Consider the following 22,300-nt stretch of genomic DNA (forward strand, 5'->3'; position numbering starts at 1 on the left):
TGTCTCTTTGAACTGTACTTGATTTATTGGATAGTATTGAATTTGAGTATTTTGGTGCTCAAACCTGTTGTTGTCATTTTTTTTAATTGTAATTTTGAAATATTAACAACAAAAATCAACGGGGAAAACCTTCAATGTTGGCAATGGTGACGGTAAGTTTCTATGTCTTTAAATACTATCGCCCTTTGGTATTTGTTTGAAGTTGAGGTTAGCTGTATCAAGAATCAAGGGTATGCATGTGAGGACCATAAGTATAGTTGGTGCATTCCTTTTGAGATTCAAATGCCAACTCTAAATTTATACGATTAGTTTCATATTCACTTTAAATATCAATCTATTTATGCTTATCTCAAATGGACTTGAATACTTGCTTATACTTATTGTTTATTGTCTTTCTTTTATTTATCCATTATGTTGATCCCATTAGCAACATAGATTACAAGATAATGGATGGAAATGAACCGTTTATAGTGAAGCTAGACTTGATCTTGTAGTTGTTGAGTATGGAATTTTGAGAAAATTCCATGTACACATGCAATTGTTGTTCTATAAATGTTTAATTTGGATACTTATTCTTAGGTAGCTAAGTTTTATTATAAATAAACATTGTCGACAACATACAGTGGTTGTGTTGGACTTGTTGGAGTTCATTTGAATTAGTGATTTGAAGATGATGTCATTAAAACATTACCTCCCATTATTAAACATCAAGCGAGAAGACCTAGAATTGCAAAGAATTTCATCTGCAGGTGAATTTAAAACTTCATCAAGATGTTCTAATCATAATTGTTAAGGTCACAATAGTAGGACTTGCAAAGTTGAACCAATTAATCAAAAGATGTAATCATTCTTTTTTTATTTTAGTATATGTATAGACAAATGAATTGACTTTAGAGTTTATGAATGATATATAATGATTTATTATGGTCTTGAGTTGTAAATATTTATCTTTAATGGTATGATCAATTTTTAATGGAACCACTAGAAGAAAAAACTCTCTACTATGACATTTATTTATATCACAAAATAGAGGGAGGAAAAAAAAATGTCACGAAAGGGAAAAAAACGCGTTTTTGGTGGGAAAAGACGGAAATTTTCGGAAAATATTTTTCGCGACAGTTATTTGATGTCATAAAATAGAATTAAAATAATAATAAAATAATATATTTAATATAAAAAAATAATAACTTTTTTAGGGATATTTAACTTATTTCCTTCTCCCCTTTCCCCTTTCTTTCGTCTTTCTCCCATTTTGCCTCCCCTTTCTGCATTCTCCCCTTTCTCCCCTTTCGCCTCCCCTTTCAGATTTCTTCCCTTTCGCCTCCCAATCTCCGAACTCCTTGAACTCCCTTCTCCACACGACGACGAGGTCCATCATCGGCACTGCCCCCTCGTGGCCATCTCCCCACTCCAACGCCGCCTATACCTCTTCTACTACATGACGTACCTCTTCTACTACATGACGAACGGGCTACGACCACTCTTTGGAGTCTACCATTGAAGCCTCCAAATCTCGCCTTTCTCAGATTCGTTCCACCTCTTATCCTCATTTCCAAAAGGCAATTGTAATTTCTTCATCCCTTATTATTACTTGAATAAAGCTTTAGGCTATTTGCTAGATTGCATTTGAATAAAGCCTTAGGCTATTTGCTAGATTGCATTTGAATAAAGCTTTAGGCTATTTGCTAGATTGCAAAGTGGTTTCTGGATACAAAATCCCATGGTCGAAATTTAAGAAGAATCGAATTCTTGCTCCTGTCAATTTTTTCAATTAAACTTGAAACTCAATTCTCAACATTGCATCTAAGATATGTTCTTCACAAATTTTTGTATTTATTCCTTAATTTTTCTAGATTTCTGGCTGCCACTAAGTAAATGAATATTCTTTCTTTTGTGTTGCCCACCAATTGTTTGATGAAATGCCCATGGGAGGAAATCTTGATTATTGAATGTACATAGGAGGAAATCATTTTAGAATGTTATTATAGTGGAATCCTGGTGAACTAGATTTTATTTTAATGGTTCTAATTTTATTAGTTAACTTTCTTTTGAGGTAGGGGATAAGACCCTTTGAATAAAATTTTGATTAGTTAAAACATAATCATAATTTTTTATGATTAGTTATCATGTTTTTGCTTGGAGAATATTGACTTTTTGTTGATACTTAAATCATGTTCTTAGTGATTGTGCTAGTTCCTTCCCATTTTCCTACTCCCTCTCTCTAGTGTGTGTTTGCTTTGATCAATTAATGTGGTACATATCTGGTGGTATCTTATTTAGGTTTGTGATTTTGGACTTTCACGCTTGAAGTCCTTTATCAAACTCATTTTAAAGGTAAAGTTTGTTGTTTACGACAGTAAATAACTGTCGTCGTAGACCACTTTTCTACTAGTTAACTGAAAGAAGCACAAAAACTATCAAGTATTCCAATCTCTTGATAATATTTGAGATAAACAGTGATAGAACTTCATCTTTGTCTATCTCAGATAGCCACTAACAGAGGACTATCACCATCTATCTAAGATAGAAAAAGATAATATTCTATCTTCGTCTATCTGAGATATACACTGATAAAGCTATCACATTCTCTTTTCACCTTTTGGTATTACCATCACCTAACTAAATAAGGTGTAAGTACATATATTGAGGTATCTTTATGTACCTAGAGAGATAGGTGATAGAGCTTTATCTTTGTCTATCTCATATAGACACTAGTAGACACCTATCACCCTCTATCTAAGATAGACATAGATAATATATTTGATATATTATTTTATTTTTACATTATAATACATATGTAGACAAATGGTTTGACGTTTCTGTTTATGAAATTTTGTCTTATGTAAATATTTTTTGATTAACAAAGTTGCTTTCTAATAAGAATTTAATAAAACTCTATCTCACATAAATTAAGCAGAATTCAAAGGACAATTATAGATGTAAGAGGCTTGATTTTGATGTATTTTATCACTGTCCATCTGAGATAGACAATTATAGTACTCAATCTCTATTTATGTCATATAAACACTTATATATAACTATCACTATTTATCTCAAATAGACAACGATAATATTATATATTTGTCTATCTCAGATAGACATTGATAGAGTACTATCACTCTCTATTCCCTATCTCAAATTGACAATGATAGAGTGCTATCACTCACTATCTCTGTCTATCTCAGCATAATTAGACAAAACAGCAAACCAAGAACTACAACCAAACCATCAAAACTCATTTATTGAAGTCTATCTCAAATAGACAATGATAATGATCTATTTCTTTCTATCTCAAATAGACAGTGACAACAATCTATCTTTTATCTATTTGGGGTAGAAAATGAAATAGATCTAGTTTTATCATTGTCCCCGATCCAAGAAAAATTCGTAAAATTAAACAAATGGATTAACCTTAGAGTTTATGAATCATATTTTCTTATTTATTATGTTCTTGAGTCATAAATACTTTTAATGGTATCGTCAATTTTCAAGCAGAAAAACTATTAAAGTATTCTACCATTATCTATCTCAGATAGACAATTATAGAATTATATCTTTGTCTTAAATAGATAGCGATAATAGTTTTTAGTTTATCTAAGATAGATAAAAGCATTATCACATTCTATATGTATCTCATGTAGATAGTGATAGGGACATCTCTATCTGTCTGGGACAGAAAATGATAGATTATTATAATTGCCCAAGACCTGTTAAGTTGCACATGGTAACCGATAATCGTGCGTTGAGAATCACAAAAAGTTATACAGACTTCAGTATTTTTGGTATTTCACACCTTGGGTTTAGACTTTTTGGTAGGCTTTTTCCTTTTCCAATGTTGGACTAATATAAATATTTTTCTTTTTTTTTTCTATATTTAAAATGATCCCTTAAAAATGATTATATTAACCACTTTTTTTTCTAATCTTTTAACTGTATTTTTGTTTTTTGTATTTGCTAAAATGAGAAGAGCTAAACTTGTCATTCGCGTGAGGTAAGCACCATAAATTTTGTGGTTAGAATCCCTCAACTTTCAATTATATTGAAAATAAATTATTAATTAAGATTCACATCTTAATACTACGAGTTAAACCGACATTCTACATTAATCTAAACTCATATTAAAATTGTAACGACTAACTATTTGGAAAAGCTTAGTTAATGAGACAAATTATGTGTCCTAAGAAAAGTTGGAAAAAAAGAACGCACATGAATCAGTGTTTGAAAATGATAGTCGAAGTACTCATTTTAGAAAAAAGATTTAGTTAGAATTGATTTGTAGACAACTAAATTTATGTTTAACAAATTTTTATAATTGATTTTGGATTATCGTATTTAATATCAAAAATGATTTTAAAACTATCAAATTACTCAAACATGTATTTTATATTTAGAAATTTAAATAGAAGAATATTATATTTAAAAAACTATATATATAAAATAAGATGGTGATAATCACTAGAGAGAAAATGCTTGAAAATTCAATTGTAAATTGTTTCTTAATTTTAAGTTGCCAAACACTATACTTTTATTCAAAGGTGATCGCTAGTGAAAAAGTGATAAATCAGTGTCAAACACACTGTCATATGACTCATAACGCAATTGAAAACACAATTATTAATGATTATGTACCGAGACATGTAGTTAAGATTAAGTGAATCCAAATCATTAATACATGTTAAATCAATTAAAATTTAAACTAAAGAATTGAAGAAAGATAATGAAATTAATCTCAGAATCCTCGCAAGAAATGAAACAGAACTATATATACTAAAAGTAAGAGTGTCACATTGTTGGACATTGAATGTGTTAACCCCCAGTGCCCCACAGTGTCGAGCAACACCAAGCATCCTTCATCTTCAACAGAGTTGAAACGTTGCAGCTGCATGCACTATCTCCTTTTAGCGTTGCTCCGAACCGTTGCCTAGTCTTGCAACGATCTTACAGGTGGGCAATCTTGTTATTTTGTATCTTTTTTATCTTAAATGCTCAAATTGACCCCTAGATTGCCTATTTTGGCTTGAATTTCACCCGAACCATTCAAACGATCTTTTAAACTTAGTGTCCTGCAATAGTACACATTTAAACATTAAATTCCCTTAGCACTAACAAGATTTTAAATTCTCTTAGCACTAACAAATTTTTTGTCAGGAAAGGTAAGCTTTTTGTGGAGCTATCAAATGACTTATTTGAAATTTGTGCTTAAAATCTTGCATACCAAACATTAAGATCATGCATTTTTTTTTCCTCCTCTTTAATCCTCAAAATCAGTCGGGTCGTTCTCTTTAGTCACTAGTCTGCCTTTTTTATAAGGTCATATAACAAACATCCTATTTATCATTGATGTGATGTGGGACAACAATTGTCATTGGTCAAAATTAAGAGTCAGTTTAAGGAATGATTAACGTAAATTGGCCTAAAAATCAAACATCATACACCAAAAACTAAAGTAATTAACAAAAAAATGTTGCTTAGTAACATATATTATCCATACTATAAAATACACAAGCACTTGGATCCTTTTGAGGTGGAAAAAAATAAAAGTTGAACTCAATCTTTGTTGGATGGATGGATTTATAACCCCAAAAGATTATTAATCATAACAGAACTACATTTTCTAAAGTTTGAAGGGTACAATTTTCTTAAGAAAGAATTAAGCATGAGACAAAGTTAAAAATCTAAAAGTTAACCTCTCAACTTATATGAGAGAGGCACATGTAACACTAATAAATATTTGTGAATGAAAACTTAAGCCCCTGTTTTACGAGGGTCAATAACTACGCTTAAACAAAAGTAAGATACAAAAAAGTGAAGAACTCACCTCAAGTAAAAGGCAAACCTGGATCCAAAATTATTTATAAATCCAATATGTTCGTCTGTCTTCAACCACATATCTGCTACATAAATATATACCAAGTTTCAAGTTCTCTGAACACTTTAATAAAAGGTCATTCGGTCATCAAATTTGTTTTCTTTTTCTTGGCCTTATCAAACCTCTCGATTAGAGGTTTTGGGAGCAATTTTACTTCACGAACCACTCTTGACCAAAGGTCTTCAAAGTGGTTGTGATAACTCTTTTGAAACCAATCCAAGATTTCCGAATGGAGTTCGTATGGATTATCCTTCCAAACCGCTCTCAACGTGGCACGACTGTTTATCTTCTTTGGATTTCAATCTAGAAAGAAAATGGCCCACTCTTTTTTGGCCTAATAATGCCTCTGGTCTTAAGATACCACTAGGACGAGCTGCCATGAATTCACGTACAGAGTTAAGCACGGTAACACCTTAATTACCTTTAAGCAAAGCACATGCAAACACTGCAATTCCTTGAGCATTATCTTTAATTGGGACATTACGCAAAGGAAGCTCCCAAAGATGAAGGCAAAAAGTAGAAGCAACTCATGAATACACTGTGTCATTTTGAGGATCGTAATAGGGCTTAGGATATGTTAAAGGTGCTGAGAAAGCACATAAGGAACTTACCGAAATCACTTGAAGCACAAGAAGAAAGATCTGAAACTTCAAGAATTGATCAGCCACATGTGTGCAAAGAAGCCAATAGACTGAAAGATAAGTTAGCCTCCAAAAATGTAAATTCAGTTAATGCTAACTTAGTTGAATCTTCCACAGTAAACAAAGACATGTCAAAACAAGATAAAATGCCGAATGGGAGAACCTCAGAAAAGGTATAGTTCAAGGCACCTGGGATAAATCGAGAAGAAGAAGCTCATATGCTATGTCTGTGGAAAGGAAGGACATAAATCCTACCATTGGAATCAAAGGAAGGGGAGACCAAACAACTAGAAACCTGCACCTCAAGCTAATCTTGTTGAATAAGATGATGAAATCATAGCTGCTCTTGTGGAAGTCAACCTAATTGAAATAATACTGACTGGATCCTGAATACGGGAGTCTCAAGACACTTCTACACCAATCAAGAACTTCTCCATGTTTACAAGAACACTGCTATGGAGAATACATGTTCATGGGAAACTCAACCACGGTAGAAGTAATCAGAAAATGGAAGATTATTTTAAAATTAACTTCTGAAAAAACCTTATCTTTAAGTAATGTTTTGTATGTCCCTTCCCTATGTAGGAACTTGGTGTCTGAGAGTATGTTGAATCGGGCGGGTCTTAAGATTATACTGGAAGGTGACAAAGTTGTCCTCACCAAAAACGGAGAATTCGTTGGTAAGGGGTATCTGTCTAATGGTTTTTTCTTTTTTTTTTTTTGTACTTAATATTGTTTTCATAAATGCAAATGCTTTTAGTTTCGCCTACATAGTTGAATCTATTGATCTGTGGCATGGTAGACTAAGACACGTGAATTTTGCATCAATTAAGAAGCTTAAAGATTTAAAGCTAATTAATGCACGTGAATCACATGAAACTGGTGAATGCCTTGTATGCGTAGAAAATAAGTATTTTAAGAAACCTTTCAAACCTGTTGTGATTAGAAGTACTGAATTGTTAGAATTAATTCACTATGATTTAACTAATTTAAAAAACACTACTAGTAGAGGGGTAAAAATTATTATGTACCTTTTGTTGATGACTTCTCTAGATTTTCTAAGGTCTATTTAATAAAATCAAAAGATGAAGTTAGTTAGTAGCATATTTTTGAAATTTAAGGTAGAAACTGAAAATCAGTTGCAAAAAGATAAAAAGATTAAGATCAGATAGAAGTGGTGAGTACTCTGATAGAACTCTTAAAGAATACTGTGAATCAAATGGTATTATTCATGAGTTCACGACTCCATACTCACCACAACAAAATGGCATAGCGGAACGTAAAAAGAGAATTCTTAAAGAAATGATGAATGCTATGTTATTAAGCTCTGGTCTATTTGACAATATGTAGAGGGAAGTCGTGTTGTCTGCATGTGTTGTTCTTAATAGGGTTCCCCACAGGAAACTAGATAAAAATCCCTACGAACTCTGGAAGGGATAGACACTGAATCTCAACTACTTGAAGGTGTGGGGATACTTGGCTAAGGTACCATTTCCTATATTGAAGTAATCCACGGTAGGGTTTAAAACCTTTGATTGTATATTTATCGGTTATGCTCAAAACAATGTTGCATATAGGTTTATGTGTTTAAATGATAAGAGCATAAATGAATCTAGGGATGTTGAATTCTTTAAGCGTGTATTTCCTTTAAAGAGATCTCTGTATGTTCCCTACCTATCTAGAAATATGCACGATCTAGAAAACCCCACAGTTGTTAGTGAAACACCCGAGTTTGATGCTTAATTTTAACGTAAGATATGAATTAGAACCTAGAAGAAGTAAAAGATAGAGAACTGGAAAAAGTTTTGGACCAGATTTCCTAAGCACCTTTATAGTAGAAATGTGCGATGAAATTAACTGCAATTTCACTAGCTTGTTTTTAATAGATGAAGATGCTAAAACTTACCAAAAGGCCTTAAGCTCTATAGAGTCCAATACGTGGAAGGAGGCTATTAAGAGTGAATTGGATTCACTAACCATGAATCAAACATGAAAATTAGCAGGCCTTCCCAAAGAAAGTAAATCAATTAAGTGTAAATAGATCTTCAAAATAAAAACAAGACTAGATGGGTAAGTAGAATGGTACAAGGCAAGATTAGTGGTGGTAGGGTATACTCAAAAGCAAGGTGTATTGATTACTTTGACACATATTCTCCTGTAATTAAGATAACTACAATTAGAGCCTTAATTGCGCTAGTTGTCATATACAACCTTCCTATTCACCAAATGGACGTAAAAACTGTATTTCTAAATGGTGATTTAGAAGAAAAAATCTATATGACTAAACTAGAAGAATTCAAATTTCTTAGCCATTGTATACAAACTTAAAAATTTTCTCTATGGTCTTAAGCAAACTCCTAAACAATGGTATGGAAAAATCAATGATACTTTGATAAATAATGGGTTTAAGGTAAGTTCCTCAAATACATGTGTTTATTTAAAGATGTCTAGAGCTAAGTGCATATTAATATGTTTATATGTTGATGACATGTTGATCTTTGGAACGAATATGGAGTTAATAAAAGATACCAAGTTGTCTATGTCGTCACACTTTGAAATGAAAGACCTAGGAGAAGCAGACATAATTCTTAGTGTTAAAATTAGGAAAAATGAAAACAGTTTGTCCTTGTCTCAATCACACTCGTTGAGAAAATACTAAAGAAATTTGATTCTTCGATGTCTCTCTAGTAAAAACTTCCTACAATATTGGTAAACATCTTAAGAAAAACAAAGGAGAGGGTATGTCTCAACCTGAATATGCAAAGATCATAGACAGTGTTATGTATTTAATGAACTACACACTAAACCCAAAATTGCTTATGCTGTCAGTAGATTAAATAGATATACACATAATCTTAACAAATACCACTTGGATGTCTTACGTCATCTGTTGAAATATCTTAAAGGAACGAAAAATTAGTGTTTTCATTTTAGTAAATTTTTTGCCGTATTAGAAGGATATTGTGATGCAAATTGGGTTATAGATAACAATGAGGTAAACTTTACTAGTGGGTATATATTTCTACTAGGCAAGGAGTAATATCTTAGAAGTTTACAAAATAGACTTGCATAGCAAGATCCACTATGGAATATGAGTTTATAGCATTAGAACTGGCATGACAAGAGGTTGAGTGGATTAAAAGTCTACCAGGAGATGTACCATTGTGAGGGGCATCTGTCCTATGTCCATACACTATGATTCACAGGCTGCCATAATTAGTATTGCAAGAACAACGTTTATAATGGCAAAAGAAGACATATACGTCTTAGGCATGGAGCTGTGAAACAATTGCTAAAGGAAGGAACCATTTCCTTAGAGTGTGTTTGATCTGAGAAGAACCTGGTTGATCCTTAACCAAAAGACTAACAAGGAAAGTGATTCTAGATTGCTCAGTAAACATTGGCCTAAAGCCCTTCGGAGATCTATAACACTTGATTTTGGGTGGTCTATTGCGATAGACTTGATGGTCCATAGCCTCTTATTGGGTGGTCTGCGGTAGACTTGATGGTCTATAGCCCATTGTGCAAACAGTTTTTAATGGACTAGATGGATGTTACTAAAATCTTTGAGTGGTCCATAATTATGTGGATAATGATGAAGTCTCCATAACTCTGTTTGAGTGGTTTGTTTTGACAAACTTGATAGAGTATATAACGTGATTGTGAAGGGTGGGGTCGCCTTCTATGAAAGAGTTTAAATGATCTCTTTCTAGAGCTTTCACGATAACCGAGGTTCATTCTATGTGCATGGCCATAAAGGAACAAATCCATATTGTAGAAACAATGGTCAAAACTAAGGATAAAGCGTGTCGTAAGGGTCTCAACTAGTGTTATAGAAAGTTCAAGAACTAATTCACTCTCTCTAACAAGGTTGTTGCCTTACTTCACTACGCATCAATTTAAATCTTCGGATATTGATGTCTAACCATAATGTCTCATCCTTGCTTAGAACAAACTTTCTCTCGTCTATCTTATAACTTTGCATCTGCAGTCATTTGTAGGGGACTGGAAGAAGTAAGTGGGCATAAATAACTAAGTACTACAAGGGAATTATAAACTGTGTTGGTGGTGAGAGTATGACCTTGTCACCACGTATGCTGCGTCCATCCGGTCGGACGGGCGGGCGGGGGCTTAGGTAACCGCAAATAAGGAGGTAATTTTTATTACCTATCCAAATATTTTTTGGTTCTCCTTAAGTGTCTATTTTTGCCCCGCCGCGTGTCACTCAGTGACGCAATCCACTTTCATTTTGCCACGCTCGACATTCGAGCCAGTTCTCCAGTCGTTCCTATTCGTCCGCCCGAATATGACACTCTTCCACGATTGCCGACTTTTCCTCTACACCATCCCTACACTTGCATTTCTGAATGGCAGTTGGTGGGACTCTCCTATAAATACATTCCTTCAACCGAGTTATTCATTCATTCAAATTCTCATTCACTTCATTAAAAACATCTCCATCTTCACTAAAGTTGTGAGCAAGTTTTGCTATTGTTTCTATTCCTATTTTCGGTGAGTGCACGTCAAAAGTACAGAGCTATGTTAACCTTGGGGAGAAACCGACATTACGATTAGCACCACGGGCAGGTTGAAATTACTTTTAGGACAATGATTCGTCACGATGCACCAAGTCACTTTGATTGTCATTCACGTTATTTTTCCAACAAGTTACAATGTGATAAAAAAAACACATTTTTTATTGTGTATTGTGCATGTAATTTGTAATACCACACTTATTATATTTCTACTGTTTTCATGTTATAAATTCATTTTCCTTCCTTCGATTCTCCGTGCATTTCAAAACCCCTAACAATTTTCATTAGTTTTCTTTTCTAAAAAAAAAACTCTCTTCCCAACATTTTAATTAATAATTTCACTTTGGAAGCGCCAACTAAAATTCTAACCAATAATAAACAGAACTTTAGAATATTTTTCGATAGAGAAAAACTACCAAAACTTTCAATAAACATAAAGGCTCTTTCAAGAGACTTTAAAATTGTAATAATAAGAAGAAATCAATCTATTAATACTTTCAAACAACCAATAGTTCCAAAGATTAGAGTGGGAAGATGCATCCTTTGGTGTAAAACAGACGTGATTAAAATCATTCATTCCATGAATTGTTAATTAGAAATTGAAATAAACATTCAATACAACTATTAATGTGAGGCAATTTGTGTTAAAGCCACGTGAAAACTTCATTGCAAAGGGATGCTAAACCACAAAATGTGCCTTCTCACAAATAAGTTTTAATTAGGTGAGACTGCCAAATTTAGCTAAGCATATGATCCCAAACAAACATAAAAGTACCATATCTAGATAGCATTTCATATTGACCAAAATTCTTTAAATTAAAAAATAGAGATCTTTTAAAAAATATAACAAAACGAAAAAATATTTACACAATATAGTACAGTTTCGAAAACGAAAAGATCATTCACATTTAGCTATTCTTCTTTATACGATCGTTTAGATTTGATTGTTTATATTTGGATAGCCAAATCTAAACAATTTTTTTCAAGAATTTTTGGTATGCGATTGTTTAGATTTGACACACGATCATTTAGATTTGGTTTAAATTTGATCTTTTATATTAGAGGAGTCAAATCTCAACGTATTTTTTTCAAGATTTTTTTGTACACAATCATTTAGATTTGAAAATCATTTATTTTCGTTGTCCACAGTTTCTATTTATTTTTATTTATTTATTTATTTTCGTTGTCTACGGTTTCTATTTAATTTTATTTATTTATTTAACTTATTTTCCTTGTATGCATAATAATTATTATCACGTAGTATTAAACTTATGAATATTTTTTGTACTTTGCAATATTACCATGGTATTTTATATCAATTATTTTTTTCTTTTTATATCATATTCATCTTTACATTTTATCATTCTAAAAAAAAAATCAACGATGAAATTAGAAATATCTGGGAGTCCGTTATTTCTAAATTCTTGAGGTGAGGGAATCGGTTCTTTGGGGGTCCAAGATCGATTCCCAATATTTTTTTAAAAAAATAAAATCTTATCTTACTTGCTTAATTTGTCATGTGATATATTTGATTCCATTGTGCATTATTTCTTATTGACCTAATTTTGAAATCTTTCTTAAATTTCTTTTTTTAACAGTTTAGAAATTTTTACTTTAAAACTATCATTTTTAATTTTTTAAAAAATGTTGAAAATATAAATCTATATTTCATAAGTTTGCCCTAATCAACTTTTTTAATAACTCATTTCTATTTCGCTAAAAAAAAATTCTATGATGAAATCTAAGAAATTTGGGAGTTCGATTTCTTAAAATTCTTAAGGTGAGGGATCAATATCTTTGGAAGTCCGAGATTTGATCCCAAGAAAAAATGAATTTAATCAATATTTTTTTTAAAAATCTTTATTTGAAGACTAGCTCATGATAGACTTTGAGAAATTGTAATAATTTCTCATTTTCTTAAGGTGAGAAACTTTTCTCAATATATAGTATAATTGATTGAATATTATTCCACTTATTTTATGAGCTCATTGCTTCAAATATTGGAGTAACGAGGTGTAAAATAAGATATTAGTCTTAAAATAAATTAAAAAATATTTTCAATTCAAGATTTTAAATTTGGCCACCGTTTTTCTAAATGGGTGTTGTGGGGTGCTAATACCTTCCCCACACACAAATGACTCTCGAACTCAATTCTATTTTTCGCTGACCATTTTTTTAAAATTGTTTACTTTATTTCGGTGTCCAATCACACCATAAAAAAGATTGGTGGCGACTCCTATTTTCTTTTTAAACTAGCTCTTTTGAGGACGTCGGCCGCTCCGCGTCATCTCAGGCACGCGACGACAACAATCACAAAAAAATAGTTGTTAGCAGTTGGCCGATAATAGTCATAGAAAATGATTGAAAAAAGTTGATCGGTAACAGTTAACATAAAACAAAGAACAACAATAAGCCAACAACGGTCACTGCAAAATGATCAACAAAAAGTTGATAGGCAACAACCACAAAAAAAAAAGGTGAAAGAAAGTTGGCCGACGACAGTTAATCGAGATGGTTGTCAAATGTTGGTTGGTGAGGATAGATGAAGGTGTTGGCCGGATTGTTTCATACAGATTATTGAGATTAACCATTAAACACACAAAACTTATTTTTCTAAAAGTTGGTTTAAAGTGTTTATCCTAAACCACATAATTTTATAACTTCATTTTTTCAAAATTTATTTTAAGTAGTTGCTTTTTTCCAAAATAATTTATCTTTTAATTTAATCACTTGAAAATGCAATCCAACTATAACTTCTGTCTATAATCTTGGACTATTTTGGAGTCATCAATTAAGGTTTGTGAATGAGTTAGAGACACTAAGATACTTTAATTGTCATCCGAAGGTAAAATAATACATCTTCATTCGAATTCACAACCAAATTCCAAATTTGTGTTTAAAGGGAAAAGTGAAAACTATTTAGTTTTTAAAAAGTGTGGTTGTCTTCTTTCCTACAGAAGCAACATTAGAATTCATTACCAATTTCAAAAACACCTTAGGATATCTCGCGTAATGCGTGGAACCCTTAAGGGTTTGGGGGCATTAATACTGAAGTAGATAATTATGTAAGTAATTTTTCCTTCGTCTTTATTTGCAATTGATTAGGTGGAGGTGCATATCAAATTGATGCATTCTTTCACTTTTTTTCCTTGGAGGACAGCAATGGGTAGATGGAAGATTTGAACATCTCATCTCTAAATGAATGCTCATGCAAATTATCATTGAGAAGTATATGTTCGCACGAGATTTCTGGAGAATTTTGATTCGTGGAGTTGAACTTGAGGTGGTGTTGTATTTTTTGTGATTTGATGCGATGCGATTCAATCTCTAGAATTTGATCCTATGATTCTTTAGCGACTGGATGCTTACGCTTGATTTGGAAGAAGCGGAGCACGTGATATTCTTGAAGTTGGAGCCTTTGAAGAAAACTTGTATCTTTAAAGGAGTTTTGATATTCGAGGGAAGTTGGAGTCTTGGAAAGCTTGTAAAAGTTGGAGTCTCACTTGTATCTTCAAAGGAGTTTCAAGTTGGAGTCTTGGAAAGCTTGTAGAAGTTGGAGTCTCATAAAGCAAGCTTGTATCTTCAGAGGAGTTTCAGTATTCAATGATGGTCGACTTCAGGAGTTAGGAGTCTTCTAGCTTGAGAATTCTCTCTAGACCTGAATAATTTCCAACCCCTTACAATTGAAGAGAACTCCTCTATTTATAGAGTTCTCTGGTGAACTTTATGCACTTGAGTCTGGTTGATTCATGGACCAGTCCTATGGGCTTAGCCACATCAATTTGGGTTATATTTAGTATTTGGACTCAATTAAGCTTATTTTTTTTGGCTTAATTGAACTTAGTCCGATAAATAATATTTAATTGAACCAAAATAATTAACTTGATCCAACGGTTATGATGAAAACATGTGACATTATTGGAATTGACCAATTTATGTTTTCAACTTTTAATTTATGACACATGTCAATTTTAATTAGTCTCAAATTCAATTATTTGCACTTTTCATGATTAATTTAATAAATGATGTGATAATTTGTGATTGGTCTCAAAATTTATTATTTAACGATATGTTTGGTGAGTAATAAGAAAAACATGAATAAAATAATGTGTCTTTTGTACATTTTGGTTTTATTTTATACTCTTCTTTTTCAATTTTAGAATTAGAATTATATGATAAATAGAATAACATAAAACAAAATTTTGTATCCTTTCCATTGTTGCACTTCGTCCTTTATCTAGCTTAATGTATCGTTCTTCGCGTAATCAAATCGCATATCGATTATCTCGCCAAGTTGAGAAGCGCCCACTGATCAAAACGAAAAGCTTCAAAATGAAAAAAATAGTTAGAAGATGTCTGAGTCGTGGATCACGCTCTCTTTAAGACATTTCGCGACTCTGCTCCTTTGTGCAAACAGAAATATAGTCTCGTCGTCCCTAGGATAAAACAACATTTGTTCTTCAATTGATTTTGCACAAAAATCAATTGGAATCTCAATCCTCAGACAAACGCTCACAAATGCTCAATAAGCTCAAAAGAAGAAGATTTTAAGAAAGTTTTTGTTGCTAGTGAAAATTTCTCGTGCGTACCAAATGAAAGAATGAGGAAAGTATATATAGTGTGAGGAAATCAATAGACCGTTGGATATTAATTTGTAACCTTTTTATTTATGGAGGGGTTATGTTGACTTATGAAATACTAAACGGTATGATGTTTTTTAACCATGTGATAAAAATCATAACTTTAATATGTTCCATCATGTTTGACCATCTCGCCTAGGATGTCAACATATGTGTCAGATATTCTAACCATTCGCGTAGCTATCTCACGTAGCTCATGTTATTGCATTGTCATGATCAATATTACATAGTTGAAAAATTAAAACATGAAAGACTCTCAAGTTTTCATTTGCATATCGTTGAAAACATAGCTATATCGCATAGCTTAGTATTCTCGCATCACATAAAAAATTAACGTTTAAATCATAGCTATATCGCATAGCTTGGTTTTTGTCGCATAAAGAATTTTTCATTCAACACTTCCCTTTTTTAGGATTAGGAATTTATCTTTTATCTTTTCATTTTACACGTTAAATAAATAAAATGTGAGGGATGTTCTTTTTTTTTTTCTTTTTAGAAGAGACTAAACAGAATGATAATTTAAAGGTTATTGTTATATATAAAGAGTAATTTCACAGATGAGAAAATGGCAAACTATTTTAGTCTATAATATAAGAGTAGTATGCAGTATGCCAAGTTTGAAAGCAAACAAAACAGGTTTAATATATGAATAATCATAGTGTGTGATGTGGATTGAGAGATGAAGAAAATATTTTATATATCATATTTTAGAATAAATAAATTAGCATTGTTAAGGGCAAAGGATCTTTACAGTGTCAGTTGGTTAACTTATGTGAGTATAAAAAGTAAAAGCATAAAAGCAATATCCACTTTTAGGATTATGTAAAATATATATATATCATCATTTGATCTACTAATTTATACTTTGTATATTGTTCACCACTTTGTTATTATTGTCTCACTAAAATTGAATTTCTCAAATAGGGAAACAACAAACCTGCTCTTGCATTTATGCCCAACTAGTTGTGGTTCTTGAGGCTGGAGCAAAGTTCTGCTGATGTGGAACTTCTCATTCTTGTACTTTTGGTATGAAATTCCTAATCTCATTCCTTTATTAATTGTGGCTCTTTTTCTACAAAGCTGGCCATCAAAAAATGCATTTTTATTCAACGAAAACTGTAATGATTAAAGAACAAAAGCATTTTGAGGCATGAACTGCCTCTCCCAACTAACTATTATCGTTCATGTTGTATGGTGAAAAACACAACTCATCTACCTTTTTCAAATGGCTTAAACCTGTTTGCCCTGCTATAAATTCACCAAAAATCTCCATTGATTCAGTATATCTGCATCTTGAATACACTTTCTGATCTTCTAATCTAACCCCAAATGGCGCCTTGGTTTTTTGTTCTTCTCTTCTTAGTCGCCAAAGCTCATGCTACGATGACCAACCAAATCGACCTGCAAGCAGCGATGGACGAGATGAGATTAAAATCTTACCATGGCTTTGCCATACTACTCAAGATCTTGAACAGCACCACTAAAACCTTGCAGAATTCAAATATAACCTTCTTCATGCCTACTGATCAGGAACTTTCTCAAGCTGATATCTCCCCGGACCGACTTGAAGAATTCGTTTTGAGCCATTCTATCCCCACAGCATTACTACTCAACAATCTTTTACACTTCCCGAATGGCACCTTGGTTCCATCAAGCATCCCAAACAGAATGATCAGAATAACCAACTGCAGAAAGATGGGTGTTTGCCTAAACAATGCACGAATCATTACCCCGAACGTGTGCTTAACCTCGTCTATAAGATGTCATGGTATAAGCACAGCAATTTCATATGACAAAACTTCCTTTTCAGATACTTTACCTGCTAAGCAAAGTTCAGCTGAAATTATAGTTCAAAGGAATGAAATAAAAGGAGCAAAATCTTTACAGTCTGGAGCAATGAAGAAGAACCGTTCACTGCACTGAACCCATCCACCTCCCATCAACATAGCTTAGTTCATTCAAATAAACGCCCAGCTTTGTCAGCAATTCTCTAGATGATAGTTCCTTCCTAGTTTTAAGCAACCTTTCCAATAAGACATTGTATTTTGTTGTAATGGGTAAGTGATTTCTGTCTTTTTCCATTGCTTAAAAAAGTTTTATACTATGCTCTTGAAACCACTCGACAATGAGCCAATTAGAAATGGGAACAAGATTGTTAGGCAGATGGATTTTACTCCAAGAAAACGCATCCCTTCTCTCCTTCTCTGATCATCTCCGTATTCTTCTCACTTATAATTAAATTTTTACCATTAATTGAGTTTGAAGCTGTAAGAAATCAATTGATGGTGGCTTCAAAAGCTTCATATATGATTTGATGGAAAGATAAATTTTATGTTTGCTGCAGAGAATATGGAAAACCATGGTTAAGTCTATCCTAAAGTTGTTTCTCACACCCACTGCTTCTTAGAATCTCCATTTACATAAATTTTGGATTCTTATCAAAGTGCAGATTTATAATTTCTTCATAGATCCTAAAATTCCACGAAGTGAGTAGCTTGCAAATGGGGGAGGCGAAATCTGTGAGTGAGAAAGTTAAAAGGAAGGAAAAATGGGAGGGGAGAGAAAGTTGGATGGAAGAAAGTGGTTTTAACGTCAGGCACTAACCCCTAGACTAACAGATGGACTAAATGTGAAAATTTCAAAATGCAAGAGATTATTTAAAGTATGTAGACTAGAATAGTATTTTAAACTAAAATATATTTATGCTTTTGTATTTCACTTTTCAACCCACCCTCCCAGCATCAAACACAATATTGGATTGTTATAAACAATCTACTTAAGTTAGACATGATAGAAACAAGGAATGACTTAATTACTTTTACGACACAGTATCTGAAGATCCGGTGAGAAACAGCTTCATATATTATCAGACAACAAAGCAACATAGCTAACAACGTTTTAATATATACATATCATTGTGCTCCTAGACCTTAGAATTCATAAGGAATTAATCCCAAAGAATTCTCATTCATTTAGCTGAGTCAGGCTTAGAGGCATTATAAAGCAAATCTTGAATTTTTGAATACATAAGCATCTGAGATGGATCAGCCCCACCACTCCTCTGTGAAGGTCTGGAGCTTTCTTGTAGCTTAATTTTTTCAAGCAAATATTGTTTTTCAGCCTCAGCTTCATTCAGACGTTGTTTCAAGTAATTGCTAGCATATTCTTCCTCAGACTTGTCTGTTTTTGCAAGAGCAATCCTCTGTAGCCTCTCGGCTTCTCGTTTTGCCTCGTTGGCCTTAAGTTGGAACATATCAGCTTCTGCACATTTGAGTCTAACAATTTTCTCCAGTTCTTCGATTTGTAGCTTTTTTCTCTGTCTGTCAAGCTTTATCTCTTCTGCTTCCTTGGCCTTGTCTTCAACCTCAAGGTTGAAGGCCTCAACATCCATACGAGCCTTTTTCCAGCTTCTCATCTTCTCATTAGCAACTATTTCCATTTTTTTTATAACCTCCTGCACCACTTCAGTGATTCGATTGCATGCTTCCTGTGGAGCCTCTAACCTTCCTCCTTCCCCATTTTCAATACTACTCATGGAGTCTGTCTCGTTCTCTTCATTAAGACAAAGGACGATAGATTTTTATTACTGTTACTAGTAAAACTGCAAAGCTACCAAGTAAATATAGCTCAAAACTAGCTCAACTGCCCAGATAAAAGAAAAGCAAAATACCAAAAGAGCTCCTCCCAAATGGAATGGATTGCTACTTGAACTCCAACATCAATCTCAGATCATTCATGGCATACCAAAGAGAAAAATCCATGAAATTTTCTTGTTTACTTCTATAAAAACAACAATGCAGAGAGGTTAACTATCTTTTTTTAAAAAATCATTCAAACAGTATGTTATTCATATAACAAAACCTTGCAACTATAGAAAAGAATAAGCTAAAAGATCCCACCCTTCGAGTTTTCGCGAAGAGTACAAGACTACTTCTAACAGAAAATCTTCTTCCATTTTAGTTGTTTGTATCATATGGATATAGGGCCATGTTGAAAACCAAAACACTTAATAGTGTAGCTGCCTAATGAATTCATCAACAGCAAAAACAACTATCTTGGAGCCAGATAATGATGTAATCATGCTCATTTTTTAAATTGGAGAATGAAACCAATGAATCTATACTAGACAGTTTCTCATTTTCTACATGGAACTGAATCATGCACCCTTTGACAATCTAATGCACAAAATTTAATCCTACTGATCATCAAGCGAAACCAAAAATATGAAAACCTTATCAATGATGTACCTTGAAAAAACATCAATATTGCTCTGCATGCCGCTGCAGACTCCAGACCTCCACTCTTAATTTTCTCTTTGAGTTCTTCACATTTCCAAAAAAGTTTCCTCCCTCCAAGGTCTTCACTTCCACGAAAAATTCTACTGACAAAATCAAGCTCCTTCATGAGAGACTCTTGATCCCAGGAAGGTGCACAATGTTGAAAAACATCTCTAACCCAACCAAGTAGCTCAGATGTCCGATGACAAGCTGGGCACTTGAAATGCATTTCAGATCGCGCTGTTCCAATTCTTACCAAGGACCCCATGCAAATCTTTCCATCACGAATTGCACAATCAGTGTGAGACCAATGAGAACACAAGTCACAACCAATCCAACGACAAGTGTTAACTTCAAAATCAAACTTATTGCATATTACACACATGCAGAGATTGCAGAAACCATTTCTGGTAGTACATATCTCACAAGTGCAATCATCAGCAGGAAGCTGGTTTTGGCAAGCAATATTTCTACACCTTTTATACACAAAAACCTCAATGAGTGTAGTTTGAGAAAGGCTAATATTTGGATGCAAGAAGGCCTGAATTCCTGTATTGATGGCAACTAGAATTTCAAGCTGCACCCTATGAGCTCTTATCAATGTTTTTCCAGTTAAATCAGTTCTAGACTGAACAAGCTTTTGCAACATAAAAATCTCGTCTCTCTGTTGTGCACCGACATTTCCATCAAGAATAATTCGAAGCCCATTCTTCAAATTTTCCAAAAAATCCTCTGGTAAGTGATGCATCTTTTCTGCAATTACCTCAATTCTATCTCTAGCTATGTCACGAAGGGAGATTTTATCAGCAGTAGAAAGATGATGAATGACTGACTGTTCCACAAAGTCATTATCTGCCTTTCCATTTTCCATCTTCTTTACCATCACTCCATCACCAATAGGCCAAGTTTCCTGAGAACTGGCACTCTCAGTAGGAGACTCCTGAACTTGGACAGAATTAGATCTGGGTACATCAGGTGAATGTCGGGGGTCTGAGGGAACTAATGAAAGGGATGTCTGAAGTTCCTCAGGTTGAGGCTGTTGACGTATGGGAATCAACTTTGTTGCAGACTGGTGATGAATGTTGGAATCAGTTGATGCGCCCATTAATCTTACTGTAAAAAAAGAATGATCAAATGAATAAATAACCACCATCAACCTTCACTATACAAGTATATATACTCACTATAAGAAAACATATTTACATTACACCCTTTACCTGTGCAAGAAATATTCTATAAAGAACTCCTAATTGTCATTTCACCACATCAAAAGCGAAGGCTCAGTAATTTGATCCTTCAAAAAGACCCTTCCTAAGATAATCATGCAAGGACACTAAATTCAATTGTGTACGGCTTGCAAAAATTAGAGGAACTAAACACTCCTAGCTAACTTTTAACCTCAGAACCAAAAAGTTTCAGAAACCTAACAATTAAGGCTCATTTAATAACCATTTGGTATTCTATTTTTCATTTTTGAAAATTCAACTAAAACATTACTTTCATGAGTTACTTTGTTTTATTATCTACGTTTTACAAACGTTTCAAACCACTAAGCCAAGTTTTGAAAACTAAAAAATCAGTTTTTGTTTTTGAAAACTAAAAAATTAAAATATTACCAAACGTCATTCATCTCATATAAATTATAAGAAAAAAGCACTAAGATTTCAGGTTCAGGCAGTGATATTTCCAGAGAAAACCTGATGCACTTAGCCATGGCAGAAAAGCCCTTTCCAAAATGTAATCAGGGAGGGAAATATAAGTAGTCCATGCTTCTAAAACGATTAAAAATCATATCCACAACAAAACTCCTAAAGAAAAATAGATATACAAGCAACAAACCGAGTTGAAAACTAGATCAACTACAAATAATCACATATGAACTAAGAACCTAGATCTCTTAGCATCGCGTGAACAAAAGCTCAAAGAATCTACTACTTTAACAAGAATGAACAAAAGCCTCGGTAACAAACAGAAGCAAAATTAAATTCCAAAGATCAACAAAAAAAAAAAACCCATAAAATCCACTCAATTCATCAACTTCCCAACTCAAATAAGGAAAGAAAAAACTTACCGACCAAACGGATTCGAGATTCTTAGCCGATAAAGGCTGGGAGAAAAGCAAGAAATCAGAAAAGGGTCAAATTGGGTTTCATAATCAGAAGGGTAATTAGCAGATTTTAGAGCCCTGAAAAGGAAGGACGAACAAGGGCCGAGAGAGGTTGAAGCGGCGAACCATTTTACAGAGAATAAACAACAAAGACGTGGTCTTTTCGAGTAGAAATGGGTGAAGAGGGGGAAATTTTCATAAACTAACCTAAATTGAAAAAACTTTTCTCTC

The 22,300-nt window shown here is 33.2% G+C and overlaps 2 protein-coding genes across 2 annotated transcripts; one reads left to right on the forward strand and one right to left on the reverse strand.

Moving 5' to 3' along the window:
* Positions 1-16,958: 16,958 nt before the first annotated feature.
* On the forward strand, positions 16,959-17,885 carry LOC101220860. The gene has a single exon (XM_004149376.3). It carries the CDS (start codon positions 17,015-17,017, stop codon positions 17,606-17,608), a length of 594 nt encoding a protein of 197 aa, XP_004149424.1. The 5' UTR covers positions 16,959-17,014; the 3' UTR covers positions 17,609-17,885.
* Positions 17,886-18,473: 588 nt separating this feature from the next.
* On the reverse strand, positions 18,474-22,300 carry LOC101218957 (OBERON-like protein). The gene is made up of 3 exons (XM_004149368.3): positions 22,034-22,300; positions 19,933-21,075; positions 18,474-19,237 (listed from the first exon to the last, which is right to left on the reverse strand). The coding sequence occupies exons 2-3, from the start codon at positions 21,065-21,067 to the stop codon at positions 18,654-18,656; spliced, it is 1,719 nt and encodes a 572-aa protein (XP_004149416.1). The 5' UTR covers positions 21,068-21,075; positions 22,034-22,300; the 3' UTR covers positions 18,474-18,653.

Source organism: Cucumis sativus, chromosome 7 (assembly GCF_000004075.3).
Source record: "Cucumis sativus cultivar 9930 chromosome 7, Cucumber_9930_V3, whole genome shotgun sequence".
NCBI lineage: Eukaryota > Viridiplantae > Streptophyta > Magnoliopsida > Cucurbitales > Cucurbitaceae > Cucumis > Cucumis sativus.

What these genes read in the sequence shown, in the direction of transcription:
- LOC101220860 (XM_004149376.3), top strand. Translation starts at nt 17,015, where the DNA reads ATGGCGCCTTGGTTTTTTGTTCTTCTCTTCTTAGTCGCCAAAGCTCAT.
- LOC101218957 (XM_004149368.3), bottom strand. Translation starts at nt 21,067, where the DNA reads ATGGGCGCATCAACTGATTCCAACATTCATCACCAGTCTGCAACAAAG. An exon ending in AATATTGATGTTTTTTCAAG is followed by an intron (nt 19,238 to 19,932) that starts GTACATCATTGA and finishes GTCTTAATGAAG; the next exon opens with AGAACGAGACAGACTCCATG.